Source organism: Helicoverpa armigera, chromosome 10 (assembly GCF_030705265.1).
Source record: "Helicoverpa armigera isolate CAAS_96S chromosome 10, ASM3070526v1, whole genome shotgun sequence".
NCBI lineage: Eukaryota > Metazoa > Arthropoda > Insecta > Lepidoptera > Noctuidae > Helicoverpa > Helicoverpa armigera.
The window spans coordinates 1,020,233-1,036,440 of NC_087129.1; the positions used below are offsets into that span (position 1 = coordinate 1,020,233).

Consider the following 16,208-nt stretch of genomic DNA (forward strand, 5'->3'; position numbering starts at 1 on the left):
TACTTAATGATAACATATACCAGTCTTTTTTATTGACTAAATGTTATGTTCATGTCCAGGTGTTTTACTTACCCCATTTTTACTTACATACAATACTTACAAATTAATATTCCATGACATTTCCTTGCAGTTATTTTTTAACTTACCTAGCATAGTTTTTGAATGTATGCTACAGAAGGGAATGCATCACGAAGCTCAAAGGGCTTTCCGTGAAAGCAAACAATAATGTCACACTTCAGAGCCTAGCATACGCTGACATGCAGTAAAGAGTGTAAAGGGACAGCTTAGGATAGAAGCTTTAATTAATAGTGTATTTTTTTTGATAATTTGATTGCCTAGAAGGGGGTGACAAAAGAAATTATGGTCGGTTTGTGTGAAAGACGATATGACTGGAATGAACTACTTGTGAAATGAAATCATACAGAGAAATATGGAAGAAGAAGACATGCTACGCCGAGTCGGTATACAAATTCTGATAGGGCCAATAGATTTATCAAAAACAAGGTTTCTAGCTAAAGCAACAATATGGGTCAACATCCAAATATTTAACTTTATTTTTTATGGTCCAGGGAATTCTTTGAATAAAACACACTTAAATTGATTTGCCGATAAGCAAATTTATTCCAAGAAGTATTACACATATCTTAATAATTACGATATGTCAAGAAGTCTCTGAAAAATCACTGAAATTATACGTATTTTTTTGATACCAACAAAACAATATTTACAAACGAACATATTATTAAAACATTTAAAATGACCAATAATAAAATACAAGGTGTTGATTTGCATTTGTGCCATACTTCAGGGGGAGGACATACAATACGTAAATAATCGATTGGAATTACAGTAGATGGGAAATAACTAATATGCACTGCTTTTTTTGTCATTGTAATGTCGTAGTAATTCAGAAGTAATCCAATTTTATGAATGAAATTTATGAGTAATCGTCGCGTATGCTTTTTGTTTACGTTTGTGTGAGGGCGCAGCACGGTTTTAAGGCCAGTAACATACGCGCCAAGTTTAAATAAGGCTAGATGACATTTACGGAATTCCGAAAAAAAATTAAAGAAAAAAAATTACGTACCAATTTTTTTATTGATTTGGGTCGAGAATCATTAGCATAATTACCTCCTTGAATATGGCACGGATGCAAATCAACAGCTTGTATATACGAGTAGTAAGTAAATAATTTGTATATTAAACAGATATTGAAATAACATGACGTTTAATAGTCCACAATATTTTCTATAAATGTGGGGTCGTAACTGAGTTTTATTACTCGTATAAAATTTCTGGCAGATGTATTCAGGCGGGGAAAATGTACCTACAGTACATTATACGTATTCGTAGACTGCACTTAACATGGCCTGAAACTGAACGGTATAACCACATTATGTTGTCAGGAAATGAAAAAGGTATTACAGTTTTTAATATAAAACTTTTATTTGATTTGCGGACACATTTTATCATTTTGTTTCATGTAAAGTGGTCTTTGAATTGTTTTAAATTTTCTGTTGCGACAAAGTAATGGGTTTCGTTTAAAGAAATGTTAATAAAAAATGCTGAAGATTTTCACCGGTTTACCAAGCTTGTTAAATTAGCTTTACTATAAAGCACGTTAAATAAGTTTGAAAATTAACTGTTTTGAAATATTGTGGACTATTAAATTATAAATTTTCATAATGTTAACTTAGCAAATAATTTAGTACAATCAGAATAAAATATTTTGGTATGCATTATAAACGATATTTTGTGGTCATGTTTATTTTAGTGAAAATATATTTTGGTTAAATCAATTTTGTAATTTTGAACTATGTTTACATTTCAGATATTTTTTTCTGATTGCACTCAATTATTATTAACTATGTTAAGTATAAAAAATAATGAATTAACAAATATTCGTAGTAAAAACGACTTATCAACTTTACAAAATAATAATAACTATCGCAAATAAACTAGCGGAGTTTATTAACATTTAATTGTTTTTTATTTATAATATTTCTTCACATATATGTTAATACTATGTACAATACACAAAATTTCTAATTTATTTCACTAGGGCCATTTTTCCCTAGAACCGACAACACTTTCATAGTATGTTATTATTTACACTTATATATTAAAATTATGAATGTAATTCATAATTTAGAGAGTTATAAATTTTATAGCATCACAGTGTATTCATTTTTTAACATTATTTATAGAAATTCAAAGTCAATTATAATTATTTACTTAAAATCTAATTTATATTCAAGTTATGATGTATACATATACTTGAAGTAAAATATATAATGCTTTGTGTTTTGTAGGCTAAACTATGTAGGTTACCAATATTATGAACATTTAGGTTAAAATAATAATTGCGTATTTTGAAAAGAACTTTTATTAAGTATCTTTTTAATAATTAACAATGAGTGTTCAAACAAAAATATTTGATTGTATCACATAAAAAAAATCTTTGAACTGAAAACCAATCACCAAGATACGAGAAAATAATACACGGTCTAAAGCATACGCCAATTATTAAAATGTATTGACTACGCAATTTTTTCCCAAAAAAAAAAGAAAATCAGAACCACTATACTGAAAATATATCGAAAGTTTCATTTCAAAAGAGAATTTTACGATAAAATGTCACTTCTCAATCAAGCTGGATTATCATCGCTTGCAATATTTTGATAGCTGAAGCGTCCATTAAAAATATATACATATACAGATATATATATCGAACCTGTTGCCTTTCATTTCATCTATATAGTTTACTTGATACTTATCTTTCGTTCAGTCCAACTAAAAGCCTTTGAGATAGTAAAAGTTAAATAAAAAGTAAGTATTCAATTTATTGTCTACATTTCATACAAACTGTTGAAATTCCAATAACACGGTATTTGATACAAATAAATACAAAAATCTCATATTTGTAAACGATTGTTTTTATCAACATTTTAGACTTTATAGTGATATATTATTTATATAACATTATTGAGCCAGTTTCTGAAAGTATAAATATATTTACAGTTTGAAACTATTAGGTTAAAAAAATATATATCGAGTTTGAAAAGTAACACAATTCGTCAACTAAATTATGTTTTTTCAAAAATAAATCAAGTATTGAATAAAAATAATGTAAGATTTTATGTAAAATTAAAAAAGTAACATTTAAATAATTAGTTAACTGTCTAATATATATTTTTATATAATGTCTAAGAAAACAATAACACAAGGACCATTTGTTAGTGTCCATAAAAAATTGAAACTACTCATATTTTAAGAAGGGCACTTAGTTTTAGGGGAAAACGAAAAAATGAACACATGTACTATTTAGGTATATAGTGATTTCTCGTACTCACTAAAAGTATTCGAGATATATTTTACTCCTTTATTTGAATAAATCTTTTTTAGATCTTTTAAAATTAATATTTGTGTAAAACAAGTATCAGAAATAACTGTTTCAATAGAGGTTTGTTGTTATTATCGCTACAAAAAGTTAGATTGAGTATGAATGGATGGAGAGAGGGAGGAAGACAAAAGATTACATGAATACGAAGGAAGAGAATGTTAGTAAGAGTTCAAACAGAGAGGAATGGAAGAGGAAAACATATAGCGCTGATCTGAAGAGGCAGGAATAAGAAGAGGCTTAAAAAATTTGGAAACAGGTGTTTAAAAATACTCTCAGTGAACACCATGATTTGAACCATAACATACAGTGCAAACAAAAGTTGCAGTGTAAACAAATAAAAAAACTAATTAGGTACCCACACAAAGTTGATAGTCTAATACAGTGGTTCCCAAACTTATTTTGTCTACTGCCCACTTTGAGAATAAATATTATTTTAGCGCCCCCCCATTTTTAAAATTAAATTAATTAATTATTGTGACCTATATATGTTTATTAACGGAGAGTTCTAAAAGAAACTTTTACTATAACCACCAACTTGAAACCTGAGGGCAGGTAGGTAACATACCGCGGCGCTTAGGTCTCAAGTTGACTCTTACAGTGGCGGTGTAGCATCGGGTGGCACCCGGGGCGGACTACCTATTGAGAAAAAAAACGACAAAATATGGTGCAATATGGTCATTCATGGTGCTTTTTGCCTGGTTTAACATAAAGAAACCGGAGACAGATCACTGTAAGCTTTTGAAGCGCGAGCGCAGCGAGCGCGAAATTTTGGTAAAGTAAAGTAAAGTTTTGGAAGAGTAAAGTACCAAAACAAGTTTAAAAAAAACCGCGCAAATTGTTTAGTTTTGGGGCACAAAAGTACCTCAACAAGTGTGGAAAAAAAAACACTGCAAAGAGAAGAAGCCGCGAGCGCAAATTTTTTGATTTTTGGGACGCAATGATACCTAAAGAAATTAGAAAATAGTCACTGTTAAGTGAAAGGCGCGAGTGCAGCGAGCGCAAAATTTCTTGACTGACTCAAAGGGCGCAGAATAAACCAGAAATGTTGAAAAAACTGTTTTTTTCTTTATAACTTTGAGGAATTAATTTAAGTAAACCGGGAAAAAACATAAATAAACGAGAAAGAGAGGGGTGACAGCCGGACTGGCACCCCTCTCTGCCCGTGCCATCCTGGTCGTACAACTTGAACCAGCCGACTGATACAGGAATTCACAATTCGGGTTATTTAACAAAAACTTGTTAAAACATGATAGATATCTACGAGTACTAATAACTATCAAAATTCGAAAGTGTGTCTGTTGTCTTTTTATTTGTTTGTTTGTATCTACTTTAATTACGAAACGGAGCGACCAATTGACATTGACATGATTTTTATTTTTTCTATATCACCCCCCAGGCCTCAACACAACGCCCCTATTTTCTTTCTGGGTCTCTTACCGCCCCCCTTGAGACCTGCAGCGCCCACAAGGGGGCGTTATCGCCCACTTTGGGAAACACTGGTCTAATATAAGGACAATTTGATGCAAACTGATCTTTTGTGAAAATTATGTATAGTTTTTGGAGCAGTGCCCAATAAATTAATGTGGATGGGCTTGCTTGCGCCGCTTCGATTTTAATACAGTTGGCACATCTGCCTAACATTGTGGGTATTAGGTATTATCTCATCACTAGTCATCACATTTTAGAATTTTGTTCTCTATGACTATTGACTTTAGGTATTTATTTGATTGACGGCAGACGGTGTTTAAGCAGTTTTAGTATTTTTAATATAGCTAGATTTTCGACAAATAAAAGAGTAGAAAGAGACAGTAATATGCTTCTACACTGACGGCGTAAGGTAATAAATGTTATGTTTAATTCTAATATCAAAACTTATTTTAACGTTTATATTTATAATTTCTGTGGAAGAAATAAAATATATCTCGAATTATATAATTTATATATACGTATGTATACCATCAGATCATCAGTAAGTCTATGATAGAATAGTGCCAGTTTTCAGAACATTAATTACACTTAATATTTACTTAGGTAGATATATCTCTTTTTGAAAGTGAATATTTATTGACTATAAAACAAATATTTTAACTAATTTACATTCGTTTTGCGCTGAAGGGAACACGTTTTAAATAACAGTCTTTCACAATTTACTTCGATGTATATATACAAAAATATCGATCGTTATTTCTTTAAAATAAATGCAATTAAATAATTAGTAACATTGCAGAATTGAAGCACTAATGAAGTATTTCAACAAACATTTCAATCGAAAAGTAACCTAAAACAAAGCAATCTGTTATAAAAAAAACAGCATCTGATGAAAAATATTATGCCCAGTAAAATATTAAAACCCAATCCTTTAATTAAAAACTCGAAAATATTTTTACACATTTCACAAAAATAGAAAAAAAAATCAATCCACCGCACCCGAAATATACGTTAAGCCGTATCACAGACCTAATCCTAAATAGTAAAAAAATATTCTAGAAAATAAAATAGTAACATGTTCCCTTCAGCGTAAATTCTTACTAAATAGTAGTTTACACTAGACGCAACTTTCCCTGGCATTTGCTAACAACGGGGTTCTAGTTGTCACCACTTCTCTCCGTCTAGAAAATGTACCGCTTGTCACACTTCTGCGGTCTTCTGCCAAGGTTCCGATACTCTAGGGTTGAAAGGACTAACATTAGTAAGAACGTAGGAAGAAAATAAAGACATTTTCGTAAAGTAGTCAGAGACATGTCTATATGAGTGGCAGAGACAAGGTGAAATGGCATAAGCGACCGTCGTGCCATCACGCCACAGAAATTATTTATACCGATAAGCGTGCCAGTATACATGTTTCACAAAAAACAAAATACGAACGAACAAAGATTCCTCAATTAAAAATTCAAACCACTAATTCGCTGACACAGTAATCATTTATACTTCACGAACTTAACCGGATTAACGATAAAAATTATAATTCGGCCGAGTCCTCGTTAAAAATAACTTTCCACTAATTAGGGTCTGAAGTCCCACAAGCAGTCTTGTAATTAATAAGTACGAACAAAAATAGCTTTAACTTTTTGATTTCAATTAAAATAAAATTACTTTGTTTCCGTGAAAGGTCACAAACGGCAGTTTCGGTATTGGAATTGTCCTAAAATTAAACATTAATTAACACAGACTGGCAGAGTGTCTGTGATCGGATTTGGCTAGCTTAATCACACAGCGTTCGATTCGAGCACATTCCAAATTGTATCAGGAATATCATTAGTAGCGTGCGAACGTTTATATTTATTTCAAAACACATTCCGAAATGCAAATTGTCTGTATCAAGCGATAATGCAGAGCTTTAGTCAATTTTGTGTTCTGTTATGACAGTATTTTGCTGAAATATATTTCAGGAGACAAAGCTATTTATTGGTCCAAATTAACTTTCACAACGTCTCTGTCCAAATTAAGCAATCGCGTATTTTGACATTCTACAATACTGAATTGAATCGACTTTCAATGAGATTTGAATGTGACCAAACGCACTTTTATTATATTTCGAACTTACATGGGCATCCGAAGCAGGAGTTATTGGTGTGTGCGGTGTGACAGGCCTCATGTCATGATGATGAAGACTGTTAGAGCTTCGCGAGGACCCCACAGGAGGAGATATGACGGCCCCGTAAGGCGGGGGCTCAGGAGGTCGCTCCAAGTCACGACCATTGTTAAAATCTGATTGATAACAATGATTGATCAATCCAAATTGCAAAACTTTTGATATGCAAGTAACATTCCAAGAAAAGAAATTACTTCTATGGTTGATGTGGGCGATCAATCTAAACTTAAAAATTACATTAAAAACTTTTCTTTACCCTGACTTGTTTACTAGGGCTGTTCTTACTCAGAGAAAACATCGATAAAAATAAACAAACACGTTCAAGTCATAAGTTTCTGTTTAGAAGCTAACATGCAAGGCGTAAACGAAAGACTTGCACCGAACCAATAAAGCGAACAAAACATTTTGTGATAAATAAAAATCGATCTACCTATATTACCTTTACCCAGAGGTACCACATCAGGATTTTTATCGTCAGGCTGTACCGGAGAATGGTTGGTGCTTTGTATCGCGCCTTTGTACGCCTTCACCGTCTGCATAGGAGCTAAAAATAAAGTAAAATAAATTATAGAGTATACATCGCACGTCCAAAGGTGAACTATGAACGTAAAATTGGTTTAAAAATATTGAATTTGACGTGTACAATACACATCCATCACGCTTTAATGTTGTTTAGAATTTTGTTGTAGAAAGATTTTAGTTGTTACGTTGTTGATGGTTTCAGTGGCAAAATAGATTGTAGGCCAATAAAGGTGCAATTTGATGGGCATAGGATAGATTACAAACCCATCAATTTAAAGCCGTGGCCTTCATCGTTTGACGTACACATATTGCATTGGCCGTCGGTCTATCGATCCAGATATAGTAAGTTATTTCGGACTTCCTTAATATAGCTTTATCAGGTAAATTGACAGCCGTAGTGACGGTATAAATTCAATTCCTACTTGTACCTTTCTACATCGTCCCGTGCCGCTTCAAAATGTCGCGTTAATTTTATTCGTTAATGTGCCTTGACGTCCTATTAAGTGTGTTACTCGCCGAAATAAGGAGTGATTGAAGGATGAATATAGGTAGGTACGTAGTGCAGAGAACAACAAAAGTTTAATCGATATCGATGATCCCAGTGTCGATATAACGATACGATTGTCTGACACGACATTTACAACTCAGGTCCTAAATCCACCTGGTACTAGGCTGGCACAACCAATGTTTTTCTCGATATAGGTAAATGTTTTTATTGCACCATATTTCTAAAAGGCTATTATTTCTGTGAAAACGTTTGTTGCTTACAAAGTTTTTGGAACATAACTTTTCATGCCCGCGAATTCCAACAATAGCAGGTTTTTGTACTAAATCTTAATGGCCAAACGCAAGGGAAATAATAAATCAATTTGATTATTATAAGAGTAGGTTGCGGAATCGAATGCTAATTTACTTGTGCATTGAGTATCGATTTGTGAATTTACGATTATTTCTGTAAATGGAACGATTTTTTGTCGATTTAGTGAAAAATGGATCCATTACAAGTGATGTTTGTCTGGCACACACTGGTTACAATAAAACTTTTTCATCGATAAAATATATTTGTTAAAAACACTATAACCGAATAGAAGATTTACAACCAATATCGATTGTATTTTCAAAGCTATACGAAAACAGTTTACAACCAGCTAAATAAACCTTTGAAACAACACCAACACACTGGGATTCACGTTATGAAATTACGTTACACATCACGTCAATGTTATTTACCGTCAACCTTCCTTCTGTTTGTCTCCATTAATAATATTACTGCGAATGAAGTGGTTTTATGTCATTCTAACCATCTTAGCTCAAGGTAGGATTACACTTCCAATCTTCAATTTTGATCCAAAATTTTTTAACTTTCGTTAAGCATTTTGTCATTGGATTGGTTCATGATGTACTGTTTGCAATTTCTTTGGTTGATGTGTCATTAATTCTTTGTCAAATTTCGGTGTTACCAGTCCATTGCGTGAAGTGATGAACTGATCAAGAGAACATTGGACGAAGATGTTTGACAAGTGTAATACCACCTTTAACCCAGCTATGTCTGTTCGTCAGTGTTCGTTTGTTGACGGAGCGGTTAGAATATTTGTTCGCATAACACGTGGTACTGTTGGCATAGTCAAGGTTGCCATTCTAGGCGTGTTTGTATAGGGAATATGCTGAGTTTGTGCTCTAAAGTAGACGTCGGCGTTTCAATTTTCGGGTTATAGGAGATACGGGATTTATTGATTTTTCGTTATAAAGCTGTTAGGGTTGGTCTCTATGTTGTGAAAATTATTAACAGTGTATGACTATAATCCGATCTAAAAGATAGCTGAAGACAAAATAGTTTAAATCAATTTATGTTTTCTTTTTGACTATTTTCTACAAACTTTGAAATTCCATTAATCTAATTTTAAAACTTTTGTTATCTTAGATAACTCAATCAGCTTCGTATCTAAAAATCTGTGACACAATATCAGTGCTATAAATCTGAGGGCATCGATAGCATTGAAAAGTTCTTTAACGCAAAGCAGTCAAACGTCTTAAAAGCAATTTATTTAATAACATAGAAACTTAATAAAGACATCCCGTCGCCATCGACAGGCGGAACATCTGCAATTTCATTCCAAATGCAAAAGGACATAAATCACATTTCAAATGCAGTCAAGCCCACAGCCGGGCCGTCCGAGGCGTTCAAAAATTCCAGTCACGCGACAGATTCCACCGCTATTCGCCAGTAAACCTGCCCAGCGAAGCAATTTCGATTTATTTGTGGTCGAAGGTACGAACCTCTATATTGCTTTTATATTACCCCCAAAATAATTACCTATTCGAAACATCGATAATAAAAAGGCATTACGCACGTCACTATCGAATAAACCAGTATTGCCAACATAAAATAATAAAATGTTCCTTTTAATAATTTTGTTGTTCAGATTTAAAATGTTATAATTTTAGGTGTTATGTGTTAAATTATAGTGACGTTACGTGAGAATGACTGGAGAAAATTACTTTGCCACTATCTGGCGACAATTTCGCCGTAAAATTCAAACTTGTGTCGTTTATATTTTAAGTTATAGGCATTGCACACGCCACGGGTAAGTTAAATACTGTTATTTGGTAGATTCATAGCATCTATCAAAATTGGACACGCTACGATCATGTACACATAAATGATTCATCGACCTTTTGTCAATTTGAGTAATCATACTTTACGTGATATATTTTTTATGCTTCCCTGCATTCCAATTTCGACTGTTTGAGTTACAGAGCATAAAGCTTTCAATGTTTCTCCCTTTCCATGATTTTCGCTGGTTAAATTGCAGTTACGTACTCGTGTCGGCAATGTATTATGGAAAAGTACTCGGAGTAGATTTGAAGTAGACAATATGATATTGCGGAATTTCAAAATTGGAATTGTCAGAACGGTCTATATATCTTTTTTTTTAATTGCTTAGATATGTATGTCTTATTTATATATTTTTTTATATTTTGTAAATGTTAAGTATTGTACTTTTTTGTAATACAATTTATCGATGAACTTAAGCCCAACACTATTATTTTATTTACCTTCATACTGCATAGGTGGATGGTGTCTTCTCCTCGCCAGAAGAGCAATAACCACTATGGCGACGAGTGTGCCAGCAATACCAGCAATTACTCCTAGCGCCCAGCTAGCGTCTACGCTTACGGCTTTGCCGGAGTTCGCTTCTGTTAACAAAAATATATTATCAGACTTTCTAAAAACATTATTAACTTTGAAAAGAGTAAAGATAGATAATGAATATAATTTCTCTCAGGGGAAAAGATGTATTTATCAAAAAATTACCTACGTAAACAAAAATCATTGAAAATCAACTAGGTACCTGTGTATATTTCATGAGATCAAAGTTTTGAATAAATCTACTAGCAATTAACTCTAGTTGTCAATCCAATTTGACGGCAAATAAGATTTGCCAAAAACCTAGGTCGAAACCTAATTTGGTATTCAATACGAAAACTTGGCTGAATATCTACGATTGCCATTATTCAGATAATCACTAAGTAGAAAAGAGAGATGGCAGTTAACAAAGTACGAAAAGATTTGAGATAATTTTGAGCTAAGGGCTAAACTCCACCAAAAGGGGAATGGACGGAGTGGAGAAGTTTTTAAAGAACCAAAAGAATTTCTGCGCATAGAGATAATGAAATGAAATGAAATGAAATGAAATCGTTTATTTTGCAAGTTGGACATTACATCACTTTTACACGTCATTTTAAGAATGCTGAGGTCGGCATTTCCTAACTGACTGATCCCTGAGAAGAAACGCCGAAACAAACTCAAGGGTCATAGTCTCTTTTAAAGTCCAAACATGTTATAAATCAAGTAATATCATGTGTGAGTGTCACCATGTACGCAGTCTGGAATGGCCTTTTGAGGAAAGAGCCACATCAGGCTGGAGCTGACCAGTCCCAACAGACGGCACGCATGCATCAGTCGTCGTGTAGCTCAAACCATATCTTAGGGAGCTCAACGACCTGTCACACGACGATACCAGATCTGCAGAACATTTGCGTAGGCCATTCAAAAATACTCAAACCCGCCAGACAGTATTTATGTTATAAGAATATATAATGTTGCTCGCATACACGATACTCACATTCACAATAATAATAATAAAAAAAATACAATCATAATATATAAATGTCAATAAACAATGTCATTAATAAAATGTTATCTGATGATAATATATATTTAAATGTCAAAAGTAACAATACACAGGCATTTGAAAAGATATCACTCACTAAGCGAGCAGCTCATTCCCAAGCTTTTTTATCATTTAAATAATCAGATATTTTGTAATATCCTTTTTTCAAAAGTTTGGATTTTATATGATTTTTAAATTTCTTGATAGGCAAATCACGAACCGCTTTGGGAAGTTTATTGTAAAAGCGTATACATTGACCCATGAACGAGTTGCTTACTCTGTGGAGGCGAGTAGCATGTACAGCAAGATTATGTTTATTCCTAGTATTTATGCTATGAACATCAGACATTTGAACAAAGTCTGATATGTTTTTATGAACGTACATTAAATTTTCAAAAATGTATTGAGAGGCAACAGTCAGAATATTTATTTCTTTGAATTTCTCTCTGAGAGAAACTTTTGGACCCAGATTACTTAAGGATAAATTAATACCAGATACCATAAGTGATATTTGAGTATTGAGTAGAGTACTTAAAATCCCCGCTCTGTTTTGCTTTGGTGGAGTCTGGGCCTTAAGCTGGTAGGGCCTAGACATCATTCTGGACAAAAATGTTTTGAGAGTATTCTAATCTCGATGGTGAATAAATTGTTGGTAATATTCCTACTACTACTTCTTACCTGTATGTAAAGCAAGCCGCGTCAGAGTATTGATCCTCATGACGACAGTCTCTGACCTTCCTCTGGCATTCGACGCGTAGAACACCAGCTTCAGACTCTTGCCTGAGCCCAAACCTCGGAGTATCCACGCAGGTAGCGCAGTGGACACATTCGCTACTAAATTCTTAGACTCCCATACTTCCACGAAATACGATGTTTGGAGACCACCGTCATAACCTAGAAGAAATGTATATTTTTTAAGATTTTAACTATCTAATCCCGTGGAAGAGCTCGTGGTTAAGACAAAGCTCCTTTAAACTATCGATTCGGCAGTCACCAGAAAGTCTGACAATCAGTCTTTTCAAAAGGTATCTTGTTGCCCAGGTAACTGGGTCAACCCCCCTATGGTTGAGAATAGTCTAGCTAGGCAGGTGATGACTATGTAATCTAGCAAAAATAGACCTAGTTTATTATTTAAGTAATTGTACGTTTTCAGTGGAATCGGTACCCAGTCATAATATATTCCGGTCTATTTATGATCTGAAGGTCTGAATAAATTAAATGCTTGTTTGAACTTCACGTGCTTTAAATAACAGCAGACAACCTTCAAACATTGTTTGTAACAACCCAGGCTAAAATGGTTAGTTCTTTTTTGGCTACATAGAGTTTTTTGAGGTAAAAACTGAATTTTTGCAAGCTGAATCAGGCTTCTCTTTTGTGTGACTATGTTTCCTCTGAATCTTAATGTACTCTTTGTTGATATAAAAAATATAGTTATGTCATAATACAGCTACAGTTCGAAACGAGCTTAATATACTCGTACCTACTTATGAAATGTATATCTTTAGTTACTAGAATTGGCAAACGATCTCAAACGTACCGTTCACGATGACTTTAATTTAGCCAAGAGCTCTCAATAATGTAACTAAGTTATACAACAAGAAGTGGAACGAAGATGTAATAAAACTGGAAATGAAACGGATAACCTGGATTTTTTATTCCTTTCGAGTTTGTACCAGAGGTGATTCGAATAACTTGATTTCCTATTCCATTATATCTTATGGCGGTGTGTAAAAACGTAACGAGACTTCGTAAATGGACTTAGTATGTTTATTTGAATTGTAATCTTGTTTTATTTCATCTTCTTTTAGGAAATAACAGCCATGCATAACATTATGTTTATATTTATGTAAATTGATGATCAATAACACCATTATATCGTTTTTGATTGTAACCTACTGATTAACAACAATAATTTATAGATTCATAAACTGACACTTACCAGCCACACATCGTATTTCTGCGGAATCATCAGTCAGGTTGACAGTAGAACAGTTGTTCAACGGGTCTGGTCTCACTGCTGGCAGTAAAGAGTATCTACACGGTTCCACTTGCTGACCAGCAAGGTTCGTCGCTCTACAGGCCAGAGACCCATAGTCCTTCTCCGAAGCAGGAGTATAAAACAGCACCGACCTCCCCACTCCATTCAAAATAAATTTATCCTGTAGAACAACGATAAAAAGTTCTTTTAAAAATAAAAAATGCTAATGTAATAAAACTGCCATTCGAGCAGAAATTATAAGTGTTGGCAACACATGAATTTGTTCAACTCTCATAGGAACACTTACAGCCCGTTCTGTAATCCCACAAAAAAAAAACTCGTAGAATTTTTTTCCAAAACATATTTCCATAAAACAAAGGATTATTCATGACGAGCCCTGTTCGCATGTCCATAAAAGAGAATGACAAGGACTGTACGTGTATTTATAAAAAGGGGGATGTTTGTTACATCAAAACAACGGAAGTAACAAAATGGAATCGCGTTTAGCAATATCCTGAGTTTTGCACCAATTACTCTGGAAACTGACGATTAATTTACAAATACGTAACTTTTTGAGAGATATTTTTGACTGTGTAAATAATAAGTTAAGCTTATTAAATTCGGAAGCTAAAACTACATTTAATGCACTTTTTAATTTAAATCGTCGAGAGCATTTCATTTTAGAATTCCATTATAACATTTGCGGCCACTTACAAAAGTCGACATAAAAGACTTCATTTGAATATAAATCAGATCGTACGAGTATTATACCTCTTGAGAGGACTGAACAAAAGGCTATTTAAAATAAAAAGTAACTAAGTAGAACTTATGCTGCTAAAATAATCCATAACTTACAATACTGACTGTACAAGTTGGTCACATTACAATTCCGTTTGAGTAACTCTCAAACGTTTACATAAATTCGAGTAACGTTACATCAATTATTCCGTTTAGTACAATGCACATTAAGTCCATAATAAAGTTTGTACTCACGGGCTCAATTTCCGAAGTTCCCATGGAATTATTGAGCGTCCACTGGAAGTTCTTCGGCGGTGGGAAGGCGTCCACTTCGCATGTTACTTTGGTTGGTTCATTGATCGCAGCACCAACTATAGCCACTGATGTAGCTAGACATACTGGCTTATCTGAAAGAATGGACTCTATTTAATTTCTGTCAAAGTTCAAATTAGCTTGGTCGTTTAGGTGGTGGTTAAGACGTTTTAGATTTGGTTATTGGTTATCAGAAGATTAATGAACTTGTACTTTATGTTTGTTCTATTATTATGTAATAATGTGATGATAGGATAAAAGGTTTTGTAAAGGATGTGATATTTATTGTAAAAGACTACAAACATTGTAACCTTTTTCAATACACAGTCCTTTCATCAGTTGTGGATTTTTTCAATCAACCCAAGTAAAAACGATTTTTTTATAGTTAAAAACTAGAAAACTTTTTACTGTGACAGTTTTTCATATACAAAAACTATTAGTTTTGCTGACGAATGGTAGTTTTTGAACTCTATTCTCTGAGGCTTATATTTCAACCATACCACAAGTTTCGACACCAACATATTGTTTTGACACAGAACTACCTATCTGAACACTGCTGAACATTATCCATCAATTCAGTCATCATAGCGCTCCATCATTTGATTTGAATACCAGTTGCGTATGACTAATATATGCACTCCATCACATTTAGTGTACCTGCACACTACAGATTAAAGAGTCGACTAACAGTTGCTCTGATGATCAGACTTTTTTTTTAAAGAAGAACATATCTAACTAGGTTATGTCCAATCAAAAAGTTGCTCTTCATCATATCTAACTAGGTTATGTCCAATCAAAAAGTTGCTCTTCATCATCATCCAATTTAACCGGATGCGGCTGAGTATAAGTATTTTACGTGGAGCGAATGCGTATCTGACCTCCTCAACCCAGAAATCCGGGCAACCCAATGCCCCTTGACGAGACTAGTCTAACTGTTACTGTGCTCGTATACAGGCTAAATACCTGATCTTTATAATGTGCGTGCTAACACTCATCTTAATACTAATTCATGAGGCCAAAAATATTATCAGCCGACTAAAAGTTGTTCGTCTGCGGGTCCTTTTAGGGGAGAAGTGACCTATCCGATCACAGCCTATCGGTGACTAAATATCATTCATTGTGAACCATTACTCACGGAGGCTGGCGGTTGATTTTTGGTCAACTACCAACGTTTGATGGATCGTCTAAAATGTGGAAAGTTTAATTGAGTTTGTTGCGGACTAGAAAATTTTTTGGACAGTTTTTTTTGGGGAAAAAATAGTGGATTGGTTATTAAAGTGTTGTTTTTGTGTTTGATAAATTTAGGAGCAATTTTGAGGGCATCGTAATAAACTTTTGGATAGTTTTATGCAAGATGTAACTTTTGTATCAGGCAAAGTTGTAATAGAGTATTATTCATTTCATTATGTATCTGAAGGTTTTCTTTACAAGACTCAACAGAACACATACTTTTCATATTTTTGCTCGGCCGCCCTTGAAAGATGGTTT

At 33.7% G+C, this 16,208-nt stretch overlaps 1 protein-coding gene across 2 annotated transcripts in view; it reads right to left on the reverse strand.

Moving 5' to 3' along the window:
- Window positions 1–5,742: 5,742 nt before the first annotated feature.
- LOC110375195 (hemicentin-1) overlaps window positions 5,743–16,208 on the reverse strand; it is a 152,133-nt gene continuing 141,667 nt past the window's right edge. Inside the window, exons 11-17 of one of the 2 annotated variants that reach the window (XM_049840977.2) lie at window positions 14,664–14,815; window positions 13,632–13,851; window positions 12,371–12,586; window positions 10,575–10,715; window positions 7,435–7,539; window positions 6,948–7,111; window positions 5,743–6,068 (exon numbers count right to left, since the gene is read on the reverse strand). In XM_049840977.2, coding sequence (XP_049696934.1) covers window positions 5,949–6,068; window positions 6,948–7,111; window positions 7,435–7,539; window positions 10,575–10,715; window positions 12,371–12,586; window positions 13,632–13,851; window positions 14,664–14,815 — 1,118 coding nt within the window. In that variant the 3' untranslated portion in view covers window positions 5,743–5,948. Of the gene's footprint in view, window positions 6,069–6,947; window positions 7,112–7,425; window positions 7,540–10,574; window positions 10,716–12,370; window positions 12,587–13,631; window positions 13,852–14,663; window positions 14,816–16,208 lie in introns of both variants that reach the window. The other variant, XM_064036728.1, reaches the window with a different exon arrangement.